Genomic DNA, 11,953 nt, shown 5'->3' with positions numbered 1-11,953 from the left:
GGTACAGAAGATATTCTGGTACTTTAAACCAATACTTATAATAGGACTGTATATGAAAATATTGTTGAAATATTGGATTATTGGAGAAAATTATATAAAGACCCAGATTTAGGTATTGATGAAAGAACTAGGCTACTAGATCAGATAAGAGAAATTTATCTAGAACATGAAACCCTTTCACGACACTTTAATTATGATATTAATATGTCAACTAATAGTGATGATAGTCAATCATCCTCATCTAACGAATCAATAGATCAAGATGTTTCACCAGAAATAAATAAGGGAAAAAGAAAGGCAGAAGAGCCGATTGATCCCTAATTGTTTGGCACATGAGGAGATAGAGAAAATTTTGACTTTATTCAAACAAATGAAGTTAAAAATGATACTAACACTGGAAGTACCTCAAATCCTACACCTGAGCTAATAATATCTAGAAAAGATAATAATCATAAGTATCCAATAGCTCAGAATGGTACTTATTTAGACTTGTCTCATGTTTCATTTAAGGACCAGCCATAGGCGATTGATGATTGGGCACAATCATTGTCCATTATTATTACCAATTATAAAAATAGTTGGTCAAAGAAAAAATTCTTTGATTATATTGCAGCAACTCTCCAGGGAGATGTGTTGCAATGGTTAAGACAGTGGGAAAAATTTGAAATTGGAAAAAGTAAAAAAACAATTTTGTTAGCAAATTTTCTCACACATGATACAATATTAGCGGAGTTTGAAAAAATCATAAAAGAAAATTTATGTGGTTTTGCAGGAGATACTAATTTGCAAGCAAATGCAAATTATATTTTGACTAAATTAGAATTATGTAACATTTATCTTTTTGAAGACTATGTTCAAAATTTTTAAAAATATTATTATCTTATTGATCCACCAGTAAATCAACCGTGGTTAGATTAATTTTTCCATAAACTCCCTAATCCGTGGGATGAGCTATTTATTAAAACATATCCCGACTTTTTCAAAAAAATGGAGAAAGAAGAATATGATAATCTTGGTTGTCGCATTAATTATGTTCTAAGACTGATAGCAAATCAGTGTCTAGAAGCAAAGGCGAAAAAACAAATAAAAAATCAAATTTTCAACTCACAATATAGTCAAAAATGTTGTGATAAAATTTTGAAAGAAAACTAAAATATTGGTTGTAATACATTTCCCAAGTGAAAAGGATTTTCCAAAAAACGCAGAAAATATAAATGGAAACTTTGAAAAAAGAACCAAACTTTTTCAAAAAAGAAGAAGTATATTGGAAAAAAGAAACCAATAAGTGTTTCAAAAAAGAAAACTTATAAATTTTACATGTTACATTAGTAACGAAGAGGGTCACTATGCACCCAAATGCCCAAAAAGGGAAAAAAATGCAAAAAAAATTATCAAAGCTCTTGAAGAACAAGATTTTGAAATAATATATGGCGAAGAAATTTCTGATGAAGAAGAAATCTCGTACGAAATTTCTAGTGATGAAGAACTAATCTTCATGGTGACTAACATAGATAGTCAAGAAATATCTCAAGAAGCAGATGGTATATCTCAAGAAAAATTACAAGCAATAAGACTTGGAGATGTAATTGGAGAAGAAAAACTTTCACCGAAGAAGAATTAGCAAAATTCGAAAAAATGCAAGAAGTTGTTGTGCTAGAAATTTACATACTTTCAAAATTCAACTTTTTTTCAGCAAGAGTGTTTGAACAATACAATGGTAACACTCAAGCAAAATAGTCAGAAGAAGGAAATATTGGTATTCCTTTTTTTAATAAGAAAAATGTTGCAAGATGGAAAAAGAAACATCCTGAGATTCAATATATTCATATTGGATTAATATAAGTAACCATAACAGACTTATTCCGCCAAGGGATAGATACTCCTATTTTGGCAGTTATTTTTGATAAAAGATTTTCCGACCCAATGAAAGCTATCATTGGAGGAATTTAACCTAATTTGGCTAATGGAATAGTTTGGTTTAATGTTAGACCAAATTTATTTATTTCCATAAATGATCCTAATCTTGAAGACATAGTCAGAATAAGAATCAAAACACAAGGATTAGGAATGAAATCGAATTCCCATGATTTGGCTATTCGTTGGAAAACAATTCACAAATTGACCAAATTTCCGGAAACAAAAACAAGATCAAACGATAACAAAATCGTTGAAATCTTTGAACCTAAACCATTTGACACGGAAATCCAACCGCGTCTAATGAATTGGAGCAATTTAGAAGTCCCTCGACTATAGTTACTCTATGATCTATTGGGACAAGGAGAATTGTCTAAAACAAAAAATCCTGCACAAATACAAACGTAAGCATCAGGAAAAAAATTTATATATTCAAAATATAGTTCAAAAAATTAAAAGACCAACTTCTATATTTGAAAGAGATTTTCCTAACAAAGTATTTCCAAAATTAAGCATTAGTGAATCGAGTAATAATTCTAATCAAGAATCTATTACTTCAACAAATGTTCATATTCCTATTTTTTCAAGAACAAGAAGACAATCTGAGCATATTAAGTTTGCTTATATGTGTCATTTTCAAACTAAAAATGATGATATTATTTTTTTCTCCTAGCCATGACCGCAGATGATGTAGAACAATTTCGAAATGAGCAATACAGCTAGGATCCTGATTCTCCTCCATCAGAGATTAATAAAGAATGTCACAATCTCGTAAACAGGATGAAAGCCTAGTGGACTCCACTCTCACATGCAGTTATCTCATGATCGACTCCAACCTTGTCTAGGACACGTGGAGCAACTTACATTATTAGGCGGAAAGTGGTCAGATAAATCCTTTTAGCCGACACTACATGACAAATAAAATCAACGAAATCTTATCTATATCAGTCTATCTCTTTGAACCATTGGGACGGTAGACAACGTATATAACTGTAATTTGTTAGTAGATGACAAATAATTGTAGTTTTTCATTTATGTTTCTAAAGACTTTTTTCTTTGTATTTATTTTTGTGGAAACTTTGTGTAAGCGTATGCCTAGGCTTGTAGACTTTTGTGCAACTTTTAGATATGTAATAACTCTAGATAGACTTTTTGGATTAGGATTGCTTTTTGGTTTTTGTTTGTATCAACCAGATGTATTTTATAAATTGGAATTCAAGCCAACAAATGAAGCAATGTAAAATTCTCACCATCTCTTTGTTGCCTACTTCTTTGTCTAGCTTCTCTCAACTGCATAACTCCATAAAATAGTAGAAAGTAGGGGTGGGCGCGGGTCGGTTGCGGCCACAGAATTTCCAATCCGCCATCCGTCCGCCAGATTGGCGAATTGGAAAAAATCAATCCGCATCCGTCCGCCAATCCGGCGGATGTGGATTGAGCGGATTGGTAGTTTGGCGGATGGATGCGAATGGGTTTGGCGGTTTAAAATTTTATAAATTTTCAACATAATTCAATTTGTGCACTTCCTCAAAAAAAAAAAAAAGAAAAAGAAAAGAAGAAAGAATTATAGTCAATGACTTAAAAAAATATTACAATCACTGCATGCCTCATCCAAAACAAGAAAATTTGAAACTTTAGAATATCACAGTCACAACATGCCTTATCTACATAAAGTATTACAATCTATGGTTCTTAAAATATAAAAACAATTCAAACCACCAAAACCATAAACAGAGCAGTAGTAGAGATTGTATGTCTCTGTATTGTTATGTCTATATCTGTTTTTGAAAACAAAAACTAATCAGCATATATCATATTTTCTATTTATTATTTTTAGAGATAGATTTAAAAACTAAAAAATATAGATAAATAATACGTTTATTTTTTTCAATTCAAAAAAGATATTCAAGTTGAAAACCTTTTTTTCAACAGAATATTTAAACTCTTTTTTAATTGAAAATACAAACAGAATATTTAAACAAACTGAAAACACAAAGTCTTATAAATTACTAGGGGTGCTCGCGGTTTGGCGGTATGGTTGCGGCCAAAGGAATCTCAAATCTGCCATCCGTCCGTCAGATTGGCGGATTGGAGAAAATCAATCTGCAACCGTCCGCTCGTCATCACGCATCCGTTCAAAATGCGATGGATCGGTTCAGCTGGAAGGATGCCAAGGTCACCTTTTGAATCTTTTGATAAGTCATTTCTTACGTTGGTAACTTAATTAATTAATTGTTAATTTTACAACATTTTTACTATCTGAAGCCTGTTTGGTAACCATTTGGTTTTCAGTTTTCAATTTATATTTACAAAAATTTTAAAAACTGTCATAAAAACTTGTTTGATAATTTTTTTGGTTTGTAAATGGTTGTCTCAGTTTGTAAATTTGAGGAAAAAACGTAAATTCAAAAAATGAGTTTACATTGGTTTTTAAACAGAAATTTAAAAATTCTACTAACAAATTTTTTTTTTCAAATAATTTTTTTTCCAATTAAATTTTTTTTCAATAATTTTTTTTTCCAACTAATACTAACTGAGGGGCAATTGGTAATGCTACTTTAAACCTTAGGGAGGAGATTGTAATTTCTAAAATATGAGGGGTGTCAATGTAATTTACCAGTGAGGGAAAAATTGATATTTAAAAAAATTAAATTACTGAGGAGGAAATCTGTAATGAAACTTTAAACCTCAGGAAGGGAGATGTAATTTCCAAAAGGTGAGAGGGGGAACTGTAATAAACATAAACCTCAGGGGGTGTCAGTGTAATTTACCTAAATATTTATTAGGGTAGATATTTCAAAACTTAAATTTTATATATTATATAAAAGAAACTACATATCAATATTTATCATATATTTCACCATTTTTCTTCATTTATTTCCAATTGAGATCTTACAAATTTCTATAAAATCTCATAAAAACCTCTCATTTATATTAAATCGACCAAACTAAACTGTAGCACGAAGTCAGTTTCAATTTCTCAACCAACCAAACCGAAAAATTCAATTTGACACTTTTTTTTTTTGTCTTCAATCATGACGAAAATGAACCATTTAAACCTCTACTATGGTGATTTTTGTTTCTTAAATTCAAAAAACTTCTTGTTTGGTGTTCAGAGTTGGAGTAACAGGGTGTTCAAAATTTTAATGGGAGGACTTATTGAACATATATATATATATATATATATATTTATATAATAGCAATATATGATAGCAGTTAAAAATGTTTCAGGGTGAGCCAAATAATGAACCTACTCTTGATTCAAACATTTTTTTTTATCAACAAAAAAAGCTTTATTGATGAAAAAAACAACATATATGCAAAATACATCAACAAAGCAGGGAAGAGCACTGAGTATCAAAGCTAACCTCAACAATCCCAACTAGGTTGGCACCGCAAAGGAAGCACAATCATTTGCTAGCACTTGACGCAAGATTGATGAGAAACCAATCAAAAGCAAACGAAGAAAGAAAAAATGAGGAACAATACATCAGCAGTGTAAAAACAGCAGTAACAACAATCAACATAACAGAGCAGATGTGCCTTTGCACCAACACCAAGCCAATGAGCTACCAACAGCAGCTAACCATGACCATCAAATACGCAGCCTAATTTGGTTTAGGTTGGAAACAAAATCATGGATGGAATATAAATTACCAAAAGAGTGGCTCTTCAACCAAACTGCAATTCTAACCTTGATAAACTCAATGATCTCCAAGAAGTTGGGCTAGGCACTCTTGAACACCCAATAATTCCTGAGCTTCCAAATTGACCACACAACAGCAAGTGGGATGGCATTCCAAACCTGTAATTCTTTCTTCCTAATTTTTATGCCAAGCCACCAATCAAACAAATCCACAACAGAGCCTGGGCAAACCCAAAATAGACGCCACCAATCAATGATATCAAACCAAATTTTCTAGCTAAAGGGACAAAGAAGAAAAACATGATTGACGGACTCAGGTTCAGCTTTGCAAAAGATACACTGAGTGACATCCTCCTCTCTAAGAACACCAATATAATGAAGGAAAATAGATGTTTTTACTCTACCTTTCCAAACGAGCCATGAGAAGAATTGGACTTTTGGTGGTGAGATGTTATTCCAAATGAATTTGGGCATAGACAAATTCGGCCCTCTGTTGGACTGCCATCAGCAGAATAAATCCTTTGCTTTGAAGACACCCTGAGATAAAGCTTTACATCTCATGCTATCCTTCACCCCATGCCTTAATGGTGGCCCATCACCCAGTAAAACTTGCAAATTATGGACTTCTTCATTTCCCCAAGCTAATAGGGGTCTCCTAAACCTGAGATTCTAGTTGGAATAGCTAATTTTCCTACCAATAAAGTCTTTCAGAGATCCATCCTTATCAGAAGAAAGGCTAATAGTATAGGAAATTGAGATTGAAGGCAGTCAATCCCCACCCAAATATCCTTCCAGAAAGATATGCTGGCCCCATTATCAATAACTAATTCTGAGTTAATCAGGAAGAAATTGAATAAAATAGGATTTTCTAAAGCAAGGCCCATGATGTCCTTCTAAATCCAAGAATAATTAGTAATATTGCCATGAGAATGGAACCCACTACCTGATCTGGAGCTATACTTGCTGCAAAATTAATTTTCATTGCAGAACCTCCACCACCATTTAGCAAGTAAGCAAACATTGACTTGACCCAAATTTCTTACACCTAATCCTCCTTGCTTCTTTGTCATTGAAACATCCTTCCAACTGATCAGGTGAACCTTTCTTTTGACATCTGAGTCTCCCCCACAAGAAAGAAGCTTGAATTTTATCCACCTCTTTGATTACACACTTTGGCATTTTAAACAAGGAAATGTAGAAAATTGGGAGGCTAGATAGAGTGGATTTGATGAGGGTGAGTCTACTAGTAAATAATAAAAGTCTCTTCTTCTAGCCAGAGAGTTTGCCCTTGAATTTGTCCAAAACTGGTTTCCAAGTGGCTTTCCTTCTAGGATTGGCACCAAGTGGAAGCCCAAGATACTTCAAAGGTAGCTTCTGATTGAGGCAATTCAATTTTGACGAAAAGTCATTGGTTAAAGTCTCAGAGACACCAATACCACAAACTGTACTCTTGTGGAAATTATTTTTAGGCCTGACATAATTTCAAAACACCTAAGTATTCTCTTCAAGGTTGTGATCTCCAGTAAATCAACCTTACAAAAGAGGATGGTGTCATTAGCAAATCGAATGTGAGTGAAATGCAAGCCATTGGGTCCAAAAATAGCCCCTTTAATTAGGCCCAGATCCTTAGCTCTTGTTAGAAGCAGATTCAACCCCTCTTCAACAATATTGAAAAGGAAGGGTGAGAGTGGATCAGCCTGTCTAAGCCCTCTTTCTGGTTGAATTTCATCTGTAGGTGAGCCATTGACAAGAACGGAAATGCTAGCAGTTGTTAAACATGATTTCATCCAGCCCAACCATTTTGAACCAAACCCAAACTTGATCAACAAATCAAAAAGGAACTCACAATTTACAGTATCAAAGGCTTTTTCGAAATCACGCTTGATGATCACCTCTTGTTTATTTGATTTTTTCCACCAATCTAAAATCTCATTAGCAATGAGCACTCCATCCAATATACTCCTGCCCCCAGGAATGCAGACTGTCCTTCACTTACTATGCTAGGCAAAACAAGCTTCAATCTATTTGATAGGACCTTGGAAAGGATGTTGTAGACAGAGCTAATCAAACTAATGGGTCTGAAATCGGATAGAGACAAGGGGTTTTCTTTTTTTGGGATAAGACTTACAAATGAGCAATTGAGGCTCCTAGCTAGAATTCCATTCTCATGGAACTCCAACATAAATTTCAGAATGTCACGTTTCATAATTTTCCAACACTTTTGAAAACATGATAGATTGAAGCCGTCAGGGCCTCGGGCTTTGTTCCCATCATAGTCTTTGATGGCAGCCCAAACTTCATCTTCAGTGAATACATTTTCCAGCATGGTAGATGCATTGCTAAGAGTGTTAATAGAATTAAACTACCCTCACAGTTTAGGCCTAATTTTCAAATGCTCTGCATATAGATTTTTGAAATGGTTCACCATTGCATTTTTAACTTCTCCAGGTTGCACTACTGAAACCCCATTAACTTCTATTGAGTCAAGTGAGTTTCTATTTTGTCTGCTTGTGGCAATAATAGAGAAGAACCTGGTGTTCTTGTCACCTTTCAATGCCCAACTGAGCCTAGATTTCTGAAGCCATAGCCTTTCCTCAAATCTTCTCAATTTCCATACTTCCCCCAATAACTCCTTTATTTGATCATATTCATCAACATGGAGTGGTCTATCCTTATCTATCAAATCCCATGAGTGAAGTTCAACTTCTTTCTCTTTAAGTTTTTCATTGATATTGCCAAATACTTCCTTGTTCCAGTTTTTCAGAAAACGTTTTAGGGAAGCCCTTCGAACTTGAGTTCTCCCAATTTTGCTTGACTGTCTGAAAGAAGTTGGTGTCCTTGGTCCAAGCCTTGATGAACCTAAAGGGTCTAGGTTCCAATCTCTGTCATCTTCCATTAGTAGAATAGGACAATGATCAGACAAGGTTCTGGGCAAGCCCCAAAGTTTGAACCTAAATAATTTAAGCCTTTTAGGGTTAAGGATAAACCTATCAATTCTACTCCACCTAAATCCGTCCTGAGAACTGCCCCAAGTGTATTTTCTTCCCAGAATTGGTAAATCCACCTGTTGAATCTTTTCAATGAAATCCCCAAAATCCTTTATCCCAACATCCCTCCTAACAAAACCCTTCATTTCCCTAATAATTCTGACTTCATTGAAGTCTCCCTCAATGCACCATGGATGGATAAAAGAGCTTTTAAGATTAGTGAATGTTTCCCACAGATGCCTCATTTTCAACATATCATTGGAAGCATAAACATTCACAATGTTACAAATGAAGTTTGAAGAAGTGGTACCCAAAAATAAGATGAAATTCTTACGACAGCAACAAGCAGACAAAGTGAAAACCTCTGGTTTCCAAATACACAGCAGACCACCCGTATTCCCTATTGCGTCCACAACCGTGAACTCCATCTGATTCCCAGGCCATAATGATCTGACAAATAATTCTAACATCTCTGCTTTTTTTGTTTCTTGAATTAATACAAAGTCCACTTTTCTTATTCTAATTATCTCCTTTAATTTCCTCATTTTCTCAGGTTTCCCTAATCCTTTGACATTCCATGACATTAACTTCATTAGAACACTAGATAAGACTCCCAAACCACCATATCCTACAAATTAGGACTACTTAGCAGCATCTAACTGCTCCCTTCTCACCAAATCCTGGTTTTCAAGCTCCATTATCTTCTCTATTACTTCATTCTCATTTCCTTCACAATTTAATCCAAGAAGTTTCCCAATTCGTAGGGTTGCTTGTGCTTCATTTAGGAGATGCCTTCCTTTACTTGAATTGCTAGTTAAAGAGATTAAGTCAAATAGTGCCTGAATCGTAGCTCTGAATAAGGCATCCTTTTTGATTCAGTTACCTCCAATTTCCATGGCTTTGACTCTCCTTGAAGCTTTCCTAGGGTTTTTCTTTGCTGAATGAAGATTGCCTTTGACCTTCTTTGCTTTACTGACTTCAGCCTCTAGCCTGGAGCTTTTACATTCAACCTCTTTTGGTTGTTATAAGGGAATCTGTACACTTGAATTGTGCAACCCAGAGTTGATTGGGTTCATAGTTCTTACTAGGCCCACTTCATTAAGGCCATGATTGGGTTGAGACCTGGTGTGATTTAAATTGTCCATCTGAACTAGGCCTAAAAACACTTCTAAATTTACATTAGGCCGAGAGGGATCCGACCTACTCAAGCTTTTCAAAAAACCTAAAGTAACCACATGCCCATCGACTCTTTGACTTTTGCCATCATCATTGAGGCCGTTGCAATCTAACAACAGTGTCTTCTTCGTCATACATACACCTCCATTACTTATGATTCCCAAGCCACTAGCCGTCTCTTGTATTACAGAGATAGCCATGAGGCTATCTTTATCTGCCAAATCTACTTCCTTCTTCTGAGAGGTAGTACACATGTCAACTCCCAAACTCTTCTCCTTCTCCAACTCATCACCAATTGCCATATCATCATCATCTTCTCTAAAGGGCAGTCCATTGTCAACACAGTGCTCAATACCTCTGTTTATACTTACAGAGCTGTCATTCCACAAAGGACTATCAGAATTGCTTGGTTTTTGCATGACAACTATTTGTTCTTCACAAACTCTAATCTGCTAAAATTTTCCTTTGCAGTCTAAGGTTATCACCTGATTGATGCAGTCCAAAACTTTGGTTGCTATTCTAATTTTTCCACAGCAAAGAGATGACATTTCAAGAATAGCTCTATCAATCTTAATAACATCACCCCATAACATGCCTATATTTTTAAAATTGACAGAATTCCAAAGATGAAGTGGTACTCCATAACAGCTAAGCCATACCTTCCTTTCCTGCTCAATGATTATGTCTTTGGTCCATTATGTGATGGACTCACACCAGTCATGGACCCAGTGCTCCAAATCCTTGCTTTTACTTCTCATTACTTCTTCTGAATTGAATGTAAGGATCACTGACTTGCCTCTAATCTCTCTTAGCTGAACATCGATTCTGCACTTGTTAAACACTTCTTGTTTGAAATCAGAGATAAGGCAAAAAGGCTTGAGTTTGACGACTAGACTCCCATATAGCCAATTGTTTCCATACTTTTGTACTTTGATTATCAGCCCATTACCCTTCACATCACCAACCCTATCAGCCACCACATTATCATAGCTTTGCCCATTAATAAGCAAGCTTTTTGTGTGTCACACCCTCAAAATAAGACTTAAAACAATCATTCATAAGATCCACAAACATGCTAGAAAAGATATATTTCATTCATCAGAGTCCTCCTTACAAAAGTTGCTACATGGAACTCTAAGTTCTATTAACAAAATAAGTGCCCTACGGGCTTACATCTTTCCAAGTATAACTTAGATACAACAAAAGAAGGTCAGAAGCCCTTTACAATTTAAAGGCCTCGGCTTGGAAAGAAAAAAAAACATATAAACATAAATAAAACAACAAAACAGAGACTTCAGCCCAAGACCTCCTAAGCTATGACCTTGGAGGCGGTATGTCACCTGTACCTGAAAATGGTGTCCCAAGTAGGGTGACCCAAAGCCCAGTAGAGATATGCTAAACAGTATATGAGAATTATCTAAAACATTAGCATTCGATAAATGTTTAACACATATAACCAACTTACACCCTTTCCATGACCAATCAACATCTACCTTCATATTTGAATTCACCTGTATTTACTTATCTAAATCAACACATTTAGATAGTTCATTATCATCTACACAGTTTAAAATGAGACTACAACTCATATTATCAACACTTTAATCATACACATCATTCATACTCTTCCATTTCTTGCCATTTTACGAAACTACGTCCGAGGGAACTGACACCCATAAATAAATAAGATTTCGGGACGTAACACCCTCAATTTAAGACATAAATCATTCATTAACAAGTTTCATGAACATAGGGATAAGAATACATTTTCATTCATCAGAGTCTTCTTTACAAAAAGACTACATGTTATCAACAAAGTAAATGCCCTACGGGCTTACAGCTTTCCAAGTTACCACTTGGTCTCAAGAAAAGAAGAGTTCGAACTCTTTACATATAAAGCCCGTAGGCTTGAATTTACATTTAATCAACAAAACAAAATAACAAAACATGGAGCCTTCAACTCCTAAACCTCCCAAGCTAAGATCTTAGAGGCGGTATATCACCTGTACCTGAAAAATGATGTCCCAAGTAGGGTGAGCCAATATAGCGATCCCAGGTTTACCCATGTTGTACAGTGATCCGGACATGTGTCCGTGGATGTTGGTAGTTGTTTATTATCTTGTTTGCATCCTCTTTACTGGTATATTGAGTTATAGGATGTGTTGGGCAGGTTTGTTTTAGGTTGGTTGTGTTTGGGAGCCTAGTGTTGCTGCCCAGATTTTTGGACCTT

The 11,953-nt window shown here is 35.0% G+C and overlaps 1 protein-coding gene across 1 annotated transcript; it reads right to left on the bottom strand.

The window, feature by feature from the left end:
• Nucleotides 1–6,972: 6,972 nt before the first annotated feature.
• LOC145805501 (uncharacterized) lies at nucleotides 6,973–9,131 on the bottom strand. Its single transcript, XM_082900648.1, has 2 exons — nucleotides 7,933–9,131; nucleotides 6,973–7,522 (listed from the first exon to the last, which is right to left on the bottom strand). The coding sequence occupies exons 1-2, from the start codon at nucleotides 9,129–9,131 to the stop codon at nucleotides 6,973–6,975; spliced, it is 1,749 nt and encodes a 582-aa protein (XP_082756774.1).
• Between the last annotated feature and the right edge of the window lie 2,822 nt (nucleotides 9,132–11,953).

Source organism: Camellia sinensis, chromosome 13 (assembly GCF_055761805.1).
Source record: "Camellia sinensis isolate YWXY chromosome 13, ASM5576180v1, whole genome shotgun sequence".
In the NCBI taxonomy this organism is placed as follows: Eukaryota; Viridiplantae; Streptophyta; class Magnoliopsida; order Ericales; family Theaceae; genus Camellia; species Camellia sinensis.
Note: the sequence above shows the minus strand (reverse complement) of the source record. Positions and strands in the feature narration are given on the sequence as shown.